The sequence below is a fragment of the Schistocerca cancellata genome, chromosome 2 (genome assembly GCF_023864275.1).
Source record: "Schistocerca cancellata isolate TAMUIC-IGC-003103 chromosome 2, iqSchCanc2.1, whole genome shotgun sequence".
NCBI classification, from domain to species: domain Eukaryota; kingdom Metazoa; phylum Arthropoda; class Insecta; order Orthoptera; family Acrididae; genus Schistocerca; species Schistocerca cancellata.
The window spans coordinates 804,735,567-804,753,380 of NC_064627.1; the positions used below are offsets into that span (position 1 = coordinate 804,735,567).

Genomic DNA, 17,814 nt, shown 5'->3' on the forward strand with positions numbered 1-17,814 from the left:
ACACAATGTCCTAATTTAATCTCATTGAGACCTTTTCGAACTTCTGCATACTTCTGTAGTTCATATGTCACAGACTGTGATATCATGGCAGCACATTAAATTTTATGTAGTACCATTTTTTTATTTCAACTTTATTCAGACAACTGATCCATTCTTAGCTGATGCTTTGCCAATTAGTTCACCTCCCACATCATAGGTGAATCCATCTTTTTTGTTTAAGGTCACTTTATACTTCTGCTTACAATTTTATTAACTGAAAGCAAATTCAAGGCTGAATTTGGGTTGTGAATGACGTCACATGCTTCTGCTTCTGTTGTTTCATCACCCATATAGGAACTTAGATAACACTTCTGGAATTCTCTGCTACTATGCTATCATCTCCCACATTGACCACTGAGCTATTACATGGCTTGGCGTTATGAATCTTCCCTGCATCATTGGTGATATGAGTCAATACACAAGAATCTAAATACCACATCCCCCATACTTGAGAATGTTTAGAATTGCTACAAGAATGGCTTTTTTGTGCTTAACTATTTACCAGTTACATTTTCTTTCACTTTTTTCATGAGCTTCATCCTTTTTCACACTTGCTAAAACAATATTTAGCAATATCATTCGGTTTATTGCACTTATACCATTCAATAATCATTTTTATTGCTTTGAAGCTAATGAAATATTTCGCTTCTCACCATATGGTTTTAGGTTCAGCCTTTCTACAATCAAAGTGGACGAGATGATGGTTTTAAAAATAAAGATAATACCTGTGCAACATTGTTGGACCTCAGGAAAGCTTTCTATATGGTCTCCCACAATATTTTCATAAAAAACTCTACCAATAATGGGTAAGAGGGAAAGCTCTATATTTAATACAATCTAAATTGGACAACAGAAAACAGTTACTTAATGTTAATAATCGAAAGTCAGAACCTCTTCCAGTTGTAAAGAGTGTGCCTCCAGGATCTGTTCTTTCACTCTTCCTTTCATTATGTATGTAACATATTTACCCACAGTGGTACCATGTGATGCAGTGCTATAAACAGATGACACAATGCTCGTCTCGTGTGATACCAACCTCCAACTACTTGATTTGAGGCAAATATACTGCAGAAGAATGATAGTAAAACTGAAGACATTGTATTCAGTCTGAATGCTACCAGTCTGTTATAACAAAACAGCTAAATTATTAGAATTTCAAATAGGCTATAAGCTCAGCTGGAATATCCACATGGGGAAATTATGTTGGAGAGTAGCACGAGTCATCTATCTACTGTACTAGCTAAGGAGCAGTTTATGTAAAGAACTTCCATTACATGTATGTTTTGCATCCATCCACTCCCACCTGAGTTATGGGATACTATTATGGAGTAAGCCTGTAGGGTCAAAGGTAGCATTTAAATGCCAAAAGAAAGCTGTAGGGTGAACACAGGACTTAATCTAAATGAATTAAGTCCAGATTATTTTCAGCAAGTAAATATAATGACAGTGCCTAGACTGGATGTCTACAACTGTTTTGTCTTTGTTAGAGAATCTAAGCAAATTTGAGCTAAGACAGATAATTCATGACCAAAACGCAAGAAGTGGACACTTAACTAATGTGTCATACACCAAGGTGACAAAGAACTTTAACAGGAACAAATACCTTCGTGTTTTCTATTTCAACAAATTGCCTGAGCATCCCTATGCAGTGTTGCTATATAAATTTAAAACTAATCTTTTGAGATTGATGAAAAGTAGACAAATTTACTCTGTTCAAGACTTTCTTGAATGTGTGAGAAATGACCCACATTTATCACGAGAATGAACTACAACTTAACAACAAACTTTGATTTGCCATGCTGTGTAACTATTTCATTACTATTTCATGCACTTATTGTTGTTTATCTGTTTAATTATTTATTATCTTTGTCATTCACTTAATAATGTAGTTCACTTATCTATTAATTGCTCATTTATGACACTTTTTGCTGTTTTTGTCACATACTTAAACACACTGTGTTTATTTTGCATTATTTTGTTTTACTTCTTGACATTTGTCCAAGTTTGGATTATTATAATTGTTCTTATTTTTATGTTAACTTTGACAACACTGATTGAAAGTAAAGATGCTCAAAGGTGAAGTAAAACATTTGTATTTGTTTATTTACATATAACACTGATTCTTCATCTCCATCTGCATCTTCAGGTATGGCATATTGTATTAGTTTTAATTTAATAGAATCTCCCATGATACGTGTGCCTCTGTTTTCAAGCGCTATAATCTTAGGTTGTTCTAGTGAGGATCAAACTTCCTATCCAGTTTCTGCTCACCAAGAACTTAATTTTAGTTAACTTGAGCATGGGCGATATGATCCGATCGCAGTAGTCGTCTACTGACTTTCATTCAACTACTTTGGTTGTGCTTAATCTTCTATCAAGTCTACTCGACATGTGAGCCCATAGACTTTAAATTCTTTTTCTAGAGCCATCCAGTCTTCTGCTGTCCTCTTTGTGTCCCTTTGCGTCCCTTCTGTGGGAGCAATTTGTCTTGTCTTCAAAGAGTACACTCCAGGAATGTGCTTTTGTGTTTCATTCCTTCCTAGAATCGTCAACTTTCTTCAAATCCAGAGGAAAATGTTCTATAACATCCCACAGTTCGTCACAGACAAAAATACGCCTTCATGTCAAATTTCGTTGGCGAATAATTTTCGCAGCCTATCAGTTTTTCAACCAACGGTGCCGAAAGTCCAGATTCGGCTGTACCACTCAGATTTAGGTCTAATGAAAAAATTACTGGCCATCTGCTTGAGCAGAAGATCAATCGATGAAAATAATAATAAAAAGAAATAACAATAGGCACTTACACTCTAGGCCTATTCAATTTTTCCTGGTTCTGTTCTATTCAGATAACTTAATTTTTTCCCCTTTTTTTAACATTAGATGTCCAATTTGTTATTTTGGGAATGTGCTGGTAGACTGCCAAGTTCAGATATTTGGGCATCTCTTCTCTTTCCTTTTAAGTTAAGGAGCAATACTATTTATTAACGTTAAAATATTAGGGAAATTAATAGAAAAGTAGTTTAATTCATCTCGAAGGCCAATTCTCGTCTTTCAAGATATCTTCATTACTACAAATCTATTTAATTCAAGTGTATCTGTCAAATGGGTCCATTCAGGAGGATCGTCATCTGTCTGGTGAAATGTACTCATTCTCGAAACTCTACATGAGTCTCATTGGAAACTGGCTGAGTATGTGGCACTTCTCTGAATATAGTTACTGTAATCTTCAATGATTGGTTAAGTCTCATTGGTTCAGTAAACCGATCTTTTAAATAACTAGAATTTATGCATTTAGCAATTTTTTTTAATGATATGGTTCTTGTAACCAGTAAACGTATTTAGATACAGCATATATTTGCTGTGTGATACTGAGCAGTTTATGCCACACGACGAATTAGAGATAATACTTCTTCATTTGTGTTACAGACACAGCATGTGTCATCCCGTTTTCTCACTGGCCAATGTTGCTTAGAAGTGCGATCGGCTAGTAGTATCTCACTCTATGTTTTAGGCACTGATGTTATGTCTTTCCCATATTTTATGATTTTCTTCTTTCTTCTCGGTTTCTAAGGGACTCAGAGCTCCCGTGACGATCTCACATGTTGTTACCAAAAATTTATATCTCGTGCTAACTCCTGCCAATCCACATGTCATGTGATCGAAAAAAATTCGTTGTAATTCAGAATATAACAATAAGTGTGAAAACCGAACCTTAGCTTAAGGTTGGCTTTATTTCTTAAGTTTGTAGGGTGTAGAAAAGTTTCACCAACCTGTAGCTGGTCGTGTAGCAACAGAGATTAAGCAAGAACTTAACACTAAGAGATTTGCATTTCTTAATTCCAAGACTGCTCCAGTTAATCATTCATATTTTCCCTCAGAGTGCTTTAAAACTGTAGGCTGTTAATTTCGGCCTATGACCAGCATTGTGGGAATACCGTCGTTTACAGCATAATGTGGGCCATGATTAAAAGTGTCACGGTACATTTTGATTTTCTACCTACATACGACCTCCATTATCATGTGTATTTCCCAAACCACCTCTAATCAAAGATACTTTCGTAACTTTCTTGATTGGATCATTAGTATTTAATTCATATATAAATGAGGACTGTTTTGTAATTTTATTTGGAATTCCAATCTTCTATCGACGTAGTTCTGTACGTTGACTTTCATAAAAGTGGTAAATTTTCTGCCACGAACACAGCGTTTGTCATTTGTTCTCGATTTTGTAACGTTGGAAGTCCGTTCACCTCTCTGAAACGACCCCACCAAAGTCTAATTGAATCCGGTAACGTGGTACGCATGCGTCTCAGATCTTCTGGCGAGAGTACCCATTTTGGTCACACGTGAGTATAGTTCCACTATTAAAATTTGTACGTGCTGTTAAGTAGTTATGTTCTTGCTGAAATTTTAACTGTAGTAAGATAACTGGCCGTTGGCCTTGTGCATTTAATTCGCCATAGATTTTTTACACGTGCTATTCGGCCATACTGTCTAAGTCTGCTAGTTGACATTGCACGTTATCTGTAGATGTGCACCGCCATGTTGGATTTACTTTACTGAAAATAACTGTCTTCTCATAGTAGTTGAATAGTGAGTTGTTAGATGTTCAAGTTTTTTTGTCATCACTTTCTTCCGACATACGAAGAGAGTGTATACTCGCATGCTTGCTACTGTGCACAGTCTCCGTGAAGTGTTTCTCTAGTGTTATATTGGTATCCCATTTGTTTTAACAGTCCAAGAAGGTACTAGAATAAATTCTCATTCTGTAGTAGATTATAAGACGCTCGGTGCCACTTTGTTTACTCGCATTGGTAATTTCAGCGTGGCCAACGAGGATAGAAAATGTGACACATGGTGGACATGTGCTAGTTTTACTGCGAAGGGGTGTTATATTTATTATTGTTGTCCGAAGGCCGTATGTAGGAAGTTAGATGGAAGTAGAGCTCTGTGCGTTAACTTTGCACTGTGTAGAAAAAGTTGCTACAGCGTCAGTGTAGTTACTTGCAACAGAGGCTTTTTTTTTTCTTTTTTTTCCTTCAACGTTTTATACGTTCCAGCTGCTTTCAGTAATTTGACCGTACAGTAGTTTGTGCATATGTTTTGAAGACTTCCAGTAAACGTAACTCCACAAATTGTTTGACCACGTTTCGTGAACTAGGTTTGTGCACTACTTTAAAAATTGTGCATGAAAGAGAGTTGTGTATTTTGTATGTGGTACTTACTGTGCGAAGTAAGTTAGGGTTATCTGAAGGTTGTTTAATGTTTTTGTGTTTTTGCAGACACTAATTAAAAACAATGGCTGATATTGAAGACACTCACTTTGAAACTGGAGATTCAGGAGCATCTGTAACATACCCTATGCAATGCTCAGCTCTTCGAAAGAATGGTTTTGTAATGCTTAAGGTATGGGATATGGTGTAGGATGTAGAAAACATTGTTGTGAACTGGTGCATACTTATTTTGTGGTTAGAATTGTGTAGATGATTTACTACTTACATTGTTTCAGTCTCGTCCATGCAAGATAGTTGAAATGTCTACTTCAAAGACTGGTAAACACGGACATGCTAAAGTTCATCTTGTTGGTATAGATATATTTAATGCCAAGAAGTATGAAGATATATGTCCATCTACTCATAATATGGATGTGCCTTTTGTTAAGAGAGAGGATTATCAGGCAAGTGTAGCTCAGCTTATGTGCTATGTATTTGTGTGAAAGTGTAAGTAACAATTGACAGGCAGAAAATACTTTCACGAGATAGTTCATATTCTTCTGGTAAGTCTGTCTGTGATTAGCTGCTTGTGTATGTGTAACAGTTTATAAGCTGCTGGTTTGTGGTCTTTAATATTAAAACTAAAATTGTGTGGTTTGTGTACCTGACAAGTATTAAATTCGAGCCTAGAGTCACTGGATAGTCATTATGGCTGTTCGGTGCTAGAGGATCTCGTAAAATAAAGCTCTTCTATGCCCTTAATAAACTTGTGTTCTTTTAAGGTACCTTGAAGAGAGACAGCTACATTTTGAATTTAGTTTGGAATGGGATATGATTAGTAAAAGTATTGACTGTTCTATTCACCAGTTTAATATGTGAACAGGCAGGAGAGATGCTTTGTCAGGTACTTGTTAAATGGAACTTAAAAAATGTAAATTAATGACACTGGTTTTGAACTTTCCAGCTTACAGACATTTCAGATGATGGGTACCTCTGTCTGATGGCTGACAATGGAGAATTGCGTGAGGACTTAAAAATTCCTGAAGGGGAGTTGGGTGCACAGCTTAGAGCTGATTTTGATGCTGGAAAAGAACTACTGGTATGTTGTTTACTTCATTACTGTTTACTACAAATGGAGGAAGAATGGGCTGAAGTTAGATATTGGACCCTTTTGAGTGTGGTGACACTGATTTTTGTTGCACAACCTGAAGTCTGGAGTAGGTTGGAAAGTCAGAATTTGAGTTGAGACAACCAATATGAAAAGAAAGATTGCAGTAACAAACTGACTGGCAGTGAAACCTAATTATTACTGTTTACTTCTGTGCCATAATGAAAAAGGGGTTGCAATATATAACTTCTGTAAAATTGTGGATGGAATTGGATAACTCTCTACACTCTTAAACAGAATTGGCAGCAATGTTTGGGCATCTAGAAATGACCGGGAGTAGCTGAGCTGAGGCTGGTGCTTTTGTCTTGGCTTTAGACTGATGATCAAAAACCTATGGAAAATTTCTTCCAAACATACCTGTCTTTAACAAGTGATCCTTTTGTTCATAGACAGGTGATCAATCCTCTTGACGTATTAATGATCCTCTGCTAAACATTGATTTTAATGTATGTAAGCTAATGTTTTATTTATTGGTGTTGTTGCTTGTTAAAATGGAAACAGTAGATTTGGTTATAGTAAATATTTTGCTGAGAACTTATTAAAAAGTTCTTAAATGAACTTTAACTATTGAAGATTCTTAAGATCCATAAAGTTCTAAAAATTGTATCTACAACATTTTGTGGCTTACCATTTGGCAGTCACTTATAGGTTCGAGCCTAGAGTCACTGGATAGTCATTATGGCTGTTTGGTGCTAGAGGATCTCGTAAAGTAAAGCTCTTCTATGCCCTTAATGAACAGTGTGTTCTTTTAAGGTACCTTGAAGAGGTACACTTCCAGTAGAGATTTACTAAATGCAGTTTTAAAAAGTTGTTGATTCTGAAGTATTTTCTTTGTTACAGTGCACTGTGTTGAAATCCTGTGGTGAAGAATGTGTGATTGCCATTAAAACTAATACAGCATTGGACAAATAATTAAAGGCTGTGGATCATGGAAGGAAAGCGATGGTTAATGCTATGTGTACTATCAGGGCATTTGTTGGGCGTGGTATTGTCACTGTTCCATACGCTAAAACAATTTACTCCAAAATTAATGTAGCTATTGGACTCATGTTATCAAAGCTTGTTTAATTTTGTGATTACCCCCTGGTGTAATAAGCATTATGTTGAAATAAATTTCATGATATTTGTTATAAAAGATTTTACAAGCTACAGGCCTCAGTCCTGAAGAATTGTAACTTGATATCACTGTACTGCTGCAATTCCATTCCATAGTTACTGCCCTGCTATCAAGGATTATTGAATACATTGAAATGTGCTTTTAACCTTGAGGCCCTATTGTGAACTCGTTTTTTCGAGTATGGAGTAGTAGCAAATGTTAACCTGCTTTAACAGTACAAATTGGTAATTTGTTAATAAGATATCCACAAGCTTAGTTGAACAGACATTGCTGTGAAAGAGTAAGGGAACAGTGAAGGGACAGTTCATTTATTTGGAATATAAATTCTATGCATCTGCATACCAACACATTTTGTGCAGCAATCTATTGTGCATCACATAATCCCTTTCTGAAACTGAATAAAACATTTCATAACATTTTAAATCTGCTTTCAACATTAGTGTATTCAACATGCTGGAGTTGGAGAAAAATAACAAGCATTCCTGTCATGACTTTGGAAAACAAATCAGGTGATGAATAAAATGGACATTGAATCTTCAGAATCTTTTTATTCATAGCTCAGTTAACCCCAAGCTAATATCAATAAGCTTTTGTTTGCTGTTATTGCTGATTACTTTTAAAAAGAATTTGTTTTACTTAAATTTTGACTATGTTAATGTAGCCATTCGCTTAGTTCAGTTTCACAGTGAATTACAAATAGTTAGGGTGTACATAATGGATGTGCAATCAATAGCCTACATGTTCGTGTGCATTTTGTCAAGCACAAATTTAGCTAAATACTTAAAATAGACCTCATTCATTTAAATTTCTTCTACCTTGAGGCTCAAACTATTCGGCACTCTGCAGTGCATAACGTTTCAGCAATTTATCAAGATCCTTTTCTTGTTTGTTAGGGAGGTTATTTTGATATTTAATTGTAATGAGTTGTGAAGTATTATACAGCTAGGGAAATATCTGCCACTTTATAATTTATTCCTGAGATTGCCATTTTTTATTTGTAATCAATCTGTGTTATAAATATTGTGTACCAGGTGCTCGTAAATTTGTAATTAAACTTTTACTCAGATTGTTGACGAGAATTTCACAATAAAGTTTTCTTACTATAGTTGAAAGTGAACTTATTTTGAGTTTTTAGAATAAATCTGATGTACAGGTATTTGATCATATAAATGTATAAAAAATTGTTGAAAGGGAATGGTAACCAAACTGTATCAGAAAGTTTTTGGGAATTAAATTTGAATTAACAGGTTATGTATGACAGTCTCAGGATGTTTTTCTGGGTATAAAGTACTTGGAAAAATTCTGGAAGTGTAAATATCTTAACAAATTTTTCAGCACTGTGTAAAGCTGAATGAACATAATTCAGTTGGGTAAAGGTTGGTGGCTACATTACGCTTGAAAATATGTACTGACCATTTTAATTTGTGCAAAAAAATTAAATACTTGGTTCTGCTATAGGGAGGTTTCTCTCATTGAGAGCGATTGGTAACGAGGACTATCAGAAATTCTGGATAGTAAACATTTGATCATGTAATTGCTTGATGTTTAATATAATCGAAGGCATAACGTGTGTCCAACCTATTACCCAGAATTGAAAGTAAAACATTGATTTCATTAACCCATATATTGCGTGTCAGAGTAACATGGTATGGAAGGTTTTTGAAAATTTAATATTGCATAGTTACATATCTGGAATTAATGTAAAACAGTTATGCTTCTAACATGAAATTTGTGGCAATAGTACACAGGAGTAGACCTAGATGTAATGTGGTTACAACAGCTAAATATTTGCTGTATGTACATAACTGTATTTTAGTGGACTGATAAAACATTCTGGTCCATGCCTTTTTGTTGCATCTTCATTAAGAGAAACAGAATTTTATAGTGTCTTGTGAAGATTTTTGGTTTGTCAAATTGGCAGTATGCCAATATGAAAAATGAACATACTGAAAATATTTTTGATTGATAATCACAAGTATGTTTACTGATAAAATGCTTGTTCTTTACTGTTAAAGAATTAGGGATTCAGTTGTTTTGCTCAGAGGTGCCAACCAACTGGAGTTAACTTCACCTTTACTCCCAAATATGTAGTAGACCTTAATTTGTATAAAGGTCTCAAAAGGAAAGTGATCCTGAGAATTTTAGGTATCTTGCGTAATTTGGCAAAATGAGGTGGAGAGGTGATGGAAGCAGAATTTTTGTCTGTGGTTTCATCTTATTTATGAGCACAGTCCCGAGTAAGTTGCCTATGTATTTCATATTGTACAGTTGTCATGAAATTATAACCTTTGTTGCAGTTTGGCCACTGTAGGTTCACAATTGAAACCACCATCTTACTGAGTGGTACAAAGATGGCTACAGCTTTAGTCTTGTGAAAGTAAAATGAAAATCAACCCCTGTTAGGAAGAATGTGAAATCTCCAGAATTACTTCATTTTCTGTCAGTGTTTTCAGCAAAGATTTGCAGACTTGTCAGCAATGTGTTTTGCAAATTATTGTAGCAAGATTTGAAACAAATGAATAGGTCACTGTTGTAATGAATACCCTTGCTTTATGAATGCCCTGGAAGTTTTGTTTGGATACTGCAGCATATTCAAAATTTGCTGAGCTAAAAAATGCAATGGTGTGTAAACATTCTTGTGTACCACGTTGCAGAATTCCTGTGTTCATACTTGCAGTACTCAGCTCTCAGGTGACTGAACCATCCTTTACATAAAATATTACCCGACTTCTAAAGGTATTTTAACACAGAGCACCACAAGGCTGCTGGCAGACAGCAGAGGTTCATGCCTGATGCCTTGCGCCTGTTCGTGGTCGCATGCTAAGTATTCAAAGCTGTGCTGTGCATTTTTATTTGTTAGTTTTGACATTGGTGTCTAGGAAATTGGGTACAATTTTTTGTTCAGGATGAACTACTCTTTTGCAACTCGTAACACACAATCAAAAGATTGTCCGTAATAGTGCAATCAATGTCATGTTTTACCATATGTCACCTTAATATTCAACAATTAAGATTGCTATATAGTTTCTATTGAAATATTTTGTGAGCTGTTTAGAAGTGGTAAAGTATGTTAACTCCTTGCAGCTGTACTGGAATAGGGTTAAGCCGTTAGCAGCTCACTGTGTTCTTAGTGATGTAAAGCCCACAATAAGATTGATATTGTGATTGCAGATACTGAGGTAGTTCAGAAGTTGCTTGGATGTAATATTGCTTGTCATTGCACTGTAACATACAAAGATTGTATTGGATTGAGAAACTTGGCTTAAATTTCTTGCTTGGAAATTTAGTATGGTTAAAAAACACAAATGTTTTGAATATTTAAGAAATCACTCGTTTTAACAGATGGTTTTCTCCTAACAGAGCTCAAGACAGACTACCTGTAGCATTTATTCAGGCACATCATCCAATTTTTTACCCTCTGTGCTTTTTTATTGTGGTGGTCTGTAGTTGAAATGTATATTGTAGCTGACTATGTACTATACTGATATACAAAATTTGTGTGGCTGCTAGAACTGTGTTGTAAAGAGTAATTGCTGGAGAACGTTACTAAAAGTGATGACTTTGACCTCTAAGTATTACTTTTGTCTGTTGGTGTTAAACGATTCGACCACCAAAGCATGAGCCTTCAGTTATTGAAAATGTAAGTCGTAATCAGATTTATTATGAATAAAAATTGGGAACATGTACTTTATATTCTTCTATCCCTTGTTAGTTGGCTGACAGTTTCAATATACAGTGTAATCATCTACTCCTGAGACCAGTTTTGTTTCGGTTTTTTGTGGGTTGTCAAACATGTTTGCAGATTCATACTTACCTCAGGAACTGTGGAGGAGACAGAATAGGATAAAAGGTAGTTGGATGACAATAGCACTAGTGAACTCAAAGGGAGAATATCAGCATGCGTTAAATTTTCCTAGTTGCAATAGTCCTTCTGTATATTAATAGGCCTGTAATACAAGAGCTAGTACTACAGCCAACAGTGACAAAGAAGGTAATGGTGGGAGAATAATGTAACCAAGATTTGAATTTTGATTTGGAGGGATAGGGGAGGTTGAAAACAAGAGATGGCTTAAAGGAAAGTGAAAACCTTCTATAGTTCTGTTACTGGGGCTACAAGGGGAAAGTCATTTCATTGCATGGCAGTTATTACTGTGCCTCATTTCATCATTGCAATATACTACAGCTGTAATAGTCCTATTTGTTTAACTCAGTGACTCCTATGTGGCAGCCACTGAAACAGCATGTCTGGTCTGGCATGGTGGTGAAATGTGAATGTGTGTATGCCAGTCGGCATGTTAATTGCATGAAATAAACATTGTCAGTTATTTATACAGTACTGTGATGTCTTTAGCATGTCGAACAGTTATTAAAAGATGAAGTGTTGTGCTCTGCATAGCTAATTTGTAGTTAAATTAGGTGTGTGAGCTGAAAGAGTGGAGGAATCGTAATACAACCATATGAGATCAGTTTTTTTCATTGCTGTGTTTATTAACCATGTTCATTCTTGTTGTTGACTGTCTTTATCTCTGTGGGCTGATATTGTGAAGCTGAAAATGTAACTGTCTTTCAAATCCACCAAGTAAAAGATAAAGCTTCTTCATGAAATTATATATTAATTGAATATTACAGCAGGAAACACTTTAAATACATGTGCTGATAAGTATAAACAACCATTACATTAATTGAACAGTCTTTCCACTTCAGGGGATAGACAGAATGAATCTTCCACTGTACTTCTGGTGCCATAATTTTGTTGCGAGCTTTGGGCCTTATCTGAAGAGTTGTGTGTCTTCAAGAAGAGCCACATCTCCATGGAGCAACTGCCAACCCAGTAACTAACTAGTTGTCAGAGCTGCCCAACTTGTAGGAACACTGTATCCAGCCTCTTGATTTTATGCATGTATAAACGAATTTTCAAACACTATGCATATTTGCATTTCTCAAGCACTTAACAAATTTTTTTATGTGCAGATGACAATCATCTTAGTAACAGATGCAGGTAGTAATTTCTCTTCTGTGGAGTGATACAGTACCCAGGCTACACATGTTATTAATACTGCGTGATAACTGCAGAGGTATGGAAAATTAGTATCGAGAAACATGTCCATGTCATATATGTTATTAGTAGTGTATATCACTGACTGCAGAAAAAACATATGCTGCGAAACATAGCAGGTGAGCTTAAAGTTCTATTCCTGTCTTGTTCATGCAGTTTACCATCAAGCAAACATAACATTCAACTGTTATGACAGTGAAGCAAAGAATGGGTGCACCTGCAATCAGATAATCTATTGCTCTGATGGAATTACATTTTTCTGGAGTGTCAGCTTTATCTCCAATAAGGACAGAAACTTAACCAATGAATTAAAATTTGCACCATGGCTGGGACTTGAACCTGGTCTCCTCCCATGTTAAAGTCCTAGCTGTGGCACAAATTTTAAGAGGGTGGTTTTAGAAAAGATCTTACCTCACTGAAACTTTTTTTTATTTTTCAATGTAGTCTCCTTGTAGATTAATGCACTTGGTCCGACGACGTTCCAATGCCATGATCCCATCTCGCAAATGGGTTTCCTCCAGACCTGCAAAATAGTTATCAACTCCAGCTATCAATTCTTCGTTTGAAGTGAATCTTCATCCACCAAGAAAAATTTCCAGTTTTGGGGAGAGATGGAAGTCTGACGGAGCCATATCAGGTGAATAAAACGGGTGTGGCATTGTCTTGATGGAAGATGACTTTCTTCCTTGCTAAACCTGGCCTTTTTTTTCCACGTATCTTTTGTTGCAATTTGTCCAGGACATTAGCATAGTATTCTCCAGTAATTTTGCCGAGTTTGGAGATAATCTACAAACAGAATCTCCTCCACATCTCAGAGCACTGATGCTATGACCTTGCCTGCCGAAGGAATTGTCTTTGCTGTTTTTGGTGGGAGAGATTCACATTATTTCCATTGCTTTGACAGTTTTGTCTCTCGGGTGTAATAGTTCACCTAAGTTTCATCTGTGACGACAAACTCTCGCAAAAAATCTTGTCCGTTTCTCCTAATACGGACCAAACACTGTTCTGATATGTTCATTCCCTTGCTTTTTTGATCCAGTGTCAAGAGTTGTCACCCATCTTGCAGATACGTTTTTCATTTCTAATTCTTCTGCTAAAATGTGATGTACTCTTTCATATAACATCTGGCAAGCGTGAGAAGTTTCATGCACTTTAAATTGGCGGTCCTCCAGGACCCTACTGTGCACTTTCGCAATGATTTCTGGAGTAGTGACACATCTTGGCCAACCACTGCGCAGATCATCTTCTAAGCTCTTCCAACCAAATTTAAATTCATTTGTCCACTTGGCAACAGTTGAATATGAAGGAGCACAGTCCCCCAGTGTATTCTGGAAATTGGCATGAATGTCCTTTGCTTTCATATCTTTCTTTACGAAGTACAATCTCAATCTCCCCCCTTCAATCTTCACAAATCATTACGCAGGAACAACAGAGCCACGTCACTGTCACAGCTCTCTTCCAAGAGCACTGACATAATGAATATCACGTGAACAATTCGTTGAGCTAGCACTGACCTCTCATGATGATTCCGAAAACTTTTCAAACCACCCTCATAATTTATTGTTTCAGCTTCTATCCATCAAACGTAAGTAGGTAGTTGGCAATGTGAGATTTTCAAGCTTCTTCAGGTGGCTTGACACTGAAAAAAGAAAGTTTCATTGAGTATTGGTATGTTACCTTGTTGCCCCACGCCCCTTCTCTCTTTGAGACCAAAATATTAACATACGGAAATATAATTCACAATTCTGGCAACGTGCAACAAACACCTGATGCTAGTGGAGGTAAGGTTTACTTGTGAAGGTTTCAGGTTTTGCAAACTTTGAAGATAACCTTATGAATTAAGCCATGTGTGGTCTACGACTGACTCAGCATGAAATTGCAGGGTGCTACACATATAGACTTAAAGAAACTTGCTGGATGTTCTCAAATTTTTGGCAAGGAGCAGACAAGCAGTTGTGTACCAATGTAAAGCACTTCTTGTGATGAGAGTAGTACATCACTGTGCTTTTAATAGTTTTGTAATGTACCTCAGCTCTAGATAGTCATCAACATACACTCCTGGAAATGGAAAAAAGAACACATTGACACCGGTGTGTCAGACCCACCATACTTGCTCCGGACACTGCGAGAGGGCTGTACAAGCAATGATCACACGCACGGCACAGCGGACACACCAGGAACCGCGGTGTTGGCCGTCGAATGGTGCTAGCTGCGCAGCATTTGTGCACCGCCGCCGTCAGTGTCAGCCAGTTTGCCGTGGCATACGGAGCTCCATCGCAGTCTTTAACACTGGTAGCATGCCGCGACAGCGTGGACGTGAACCGTATGTGCAGTTGACGGACTTTGAGCGAGGGTGTATAGTGGGCATGCGGGAGGCCGGGTGGACGTACCGCCGAATTGCTCAACACGTGGGGCGTGAGGTCTCCACAGTACATCGATGTTGTCGCCAGTGGTCGGCGGAAGGTGCACGTGCCCGTCGACCTGGGACCGGACCGCAGCGACGCACGGATGCACGCCAAGACCGTAGGATCCTACGCAGTGCTGTAGGGGACTGCACCGCCACTTCCCAGCAAATTAGGGACACTGTTGCTCCTGGGGTATCGGCAAGGACCATTCGCAACCGTCTCCATGAAGCTTGGCTACGGTCCCACACACCGTTAGGCCGTCTTCCGCTCACGCCCCAACATCGTGCAGCCCGCCTCCAGTGGTGTTGCGACAGGCGTGAATGGAGGGACGAATGCAGACGTTTCGTCTTCAGCGATGAGAGTCGCTTCTGCCTTGGTGCCAATGATGGTCGTATGCGTGTTTGGCGCCGTGCAGGTGAGCGCCACAATCAGGACTGCATACGACCGAGGCACACAGGGCCAACACCCGGCATCATGGTGTGGGGAGCGATCTCCTACACTGGCCGTACACCACTGGTGATCGTCGAGGGGACACTGAATAGTGCACGGTACATCCAAACCGTCATCGAACCCATCGTTCTACCATTCCTAGACCGGCAAGGGAATTTGCTGTTCCAACAGGACAATGCACGTCCGCATGTATCCCGTGCCACTCAACGTGCTCTAGAAGGTGTAAGTCAACTACCCTGGCCAGCAAGATCTCCGGATCTGTCCCCCATTGAGCATGTTTGGGACTGGATGAAGCGTCGTCTCACGCGGTCTGCACGTCCAGCACGAACGCTGGTCCAACTGAGGTGCCAGGTGGAAATGGCATGGCAAGCCGTTCCACAGGACTACATCCAGCATCTCTACGATCGTCTCCATGGGAGAATAGCAGCCTGCATTGCTGCAAAAGGTGGATATACACTGTACTAGTGCCGACATTGTGCATGCTCTGTTGCCTGTGTCTATGTGCCTGTGGTTCTGTCAGTGTGATCATGTGATGTATCTGACCCCAGGAATGTGTCAATAAAGTTTCCCCTTCCTGGGACAATGAATTCACGGTGTTCTTATTTCAATTTCCAGGAGTGTACTTATGTTGGAAACAGTGTGGCAAAGTAGTTATCACACTGGACTTCTATTTAGGATGATTTGGTCACTGATGTTGCCATAGGTTTCCAGTGTCGCTATGAACAAATCCTATGATGGTTCATTAACACATCTACTGCCATGTGATGGCCGGCACCTGTGGCTGTGGCCTGGTCTAATGTTTTGGGGAAACATTTATCACTGTGTCTGGGAGTCAATGTGTTAAATGTACACATCTGAATTTCTTCCCTGTCGTAAATCCTAGGTTGTGACCTGCTCATGGAGCCTTGCCAGTGACTGGTAATTTCACAGAAATTTTGTTCAATTGGGAACTACAGTTTGCTGCTGTAAAGTATCCACTTACTTCAGTTGACTTTGAAATCTAAACTTATGATGCAGTCACAAGGCATTGACAAGACCTCTTGTCCTTGCAACTGATATGTCCCTTCCGACTTGGGATCCCAGTGACTTACTCTTCCTTTGCTACCTTCAACAGGTGCTCCTTTCTTCTTTTTTTGATACAGGAATATAAAAGCTCCAAGAGGTAGGTCGGTTGTCATGACAGCTTGGCTTCAAATCCATCGACTCTTAAGAAAGGAGCAGGAATTGATGGTGTCTCTGATTGCACCATAAAGCAATGTATTACAAACATTTCGCTGCCTCTTGCAGATATAGTCAGTTCCTCTTTTCTGAGAGGCATATTTCCAGACTTTAAAAATTGCTAAAGTGTTTTAAATCAAATATAGAAAACTGTAGATCAGTTGCCTTATTCTAAGTCGGCTGTATACATGATTTAGACCTAACCACGGAGTCACAAACTAATACTTTTTTTTTGCAGATGACACAAGAGTTATTACAGGAAACACCTCGGGGCCAGCTATAAGCAGCTGTAAATGAAAGTGTGGCATTGCTAAATACGTGGTTTGAAGGGAATAAACTACTGATGAACACACACAAACAACTTAAATGGTGATACATGCGACAATAAATTTCAACAAGATTTCACTTTCTCTGGAAACAGTTTTTAGGCATATGGCTTCAAAATAACTTCAAATGGCAGTCACATGTAAACAAAATAAATGGAACACAAAATAAAATATGTTTCAGTCTACCATTATCTCTGTTAAAGAGAGTATTACCACTGTCTGAATTGACTACTTTGTTCAATTCCATAGCATCCTACTATAAGGAATTATATTTGGGGGTATACTCCTAGCTCACTCATTTTACTGACCCAGAAAAGAACTGTAAACGCAATGAAACATGCTTGACAAACAGATTCTTGCGAACTCCTCTTTTGAATGTCTTCAGTACCCCCATTTCCCTGTATGTACATACTAGAAATCTGCAAGTATGTTTGAATGAGTTTAAATGACATAAATGAAAATATTAATATCCAAGAGCATGATAAAAAAGCACTCCGTCTTCAGGCCACGAGTGGCCTACCGGGACCATCCGACTGCCGTGTCATCCTCTGAGGAGGATGCGGGTAGGAGGGGCGTGGGGTCAGCACACTGCTCTCCCAGTCGTTATGATGGTATTCTGGACCGAAGCTGCTACTATTCAGTCGAGTAGCTCCTCAATTGGCATCATGAGGCTGAGTGCACCCTGAAAAATGGTAACAGCACATGGCTGCTGGATGGTCACCCATCCAAGTGCCGGCCATGCCCAACAGCGCTTAACTTCGGTGATCCCACGGGAACCAGTGTATCCACTGTGACAAGGCCATTGCCATGAGCACGATAAGA

General features: G+C 38.3%; 1 protein-coding gene across 2 annotated transcripts; it reads left to right on the forward strand.

Annotated features, from left to right (window-relative positions):
• The first annotated feature begins 4,250 nt into the window (after window positions 1-4,250).
• On the forward strand, window positions 4,251-8,642 carry LOC126162666 (eukaryotic translation initiation factor 5A). Of its 2 annotated transcripts, none has more exons than XM_049919314.1 (5): window positions 4,251-4,385; window positions 5,322-5,445; window positions 5,549-5,716; window positions 6,217-6,351; window positions 7,261-8,642. In XM_049919314.1, the coding sequence occupies exons 2-5, from the start codon at window positions 5,338-5,340 to the stop codon at window positions 7,330-7,332; spliced, it is 483 nt and encodes a 160-aa protein (XP_049775271.1). In that variant the 5' UTR covers window positions 4,251-4,385; window positions 5,322-5,337; the 3' UTR covers window positions 7,333-8,642. The 2 variants fall into 2 exon arrangements, with proteins under 2 accessions (XP_049775271.1, XP_049775272.1); XM_049919315.1 differs by lacking the exon at window positions 4,251-4,385 and adding an exon at window positions 4,650-4,784.
• Window positions 8,643-17,814: the final 9,172 nt, after the last annotated feature.

What these genes read in the sequence shown, in the direction of transcription:
- LOC126162666 (XM_049919314.1), top strand. Translation starts at nt 5,338, where the DNA reads ATGGCTGATATTGAAGACACTCACTTTGAAACTGGAGATTCAGGAGCA. An exon ending in ATGGTTTTGTAATGCTTAAG is followed by an intron (nt 5,446 to 5,548) that starts GTATGGGATATG and finishes ACATTGTTTCAG; the next exon opens with TCTCGTCCATGCAAGATAGT. An exon ending in TTAAGAGAGAGGATTATCAG is followed by an intron (nt 5,717 to 6,216) that starts GCAAGTGTAGCT and finishes TGAACTTTCCAG; the next exon opens with CTTACAGACATTTCAGATGA.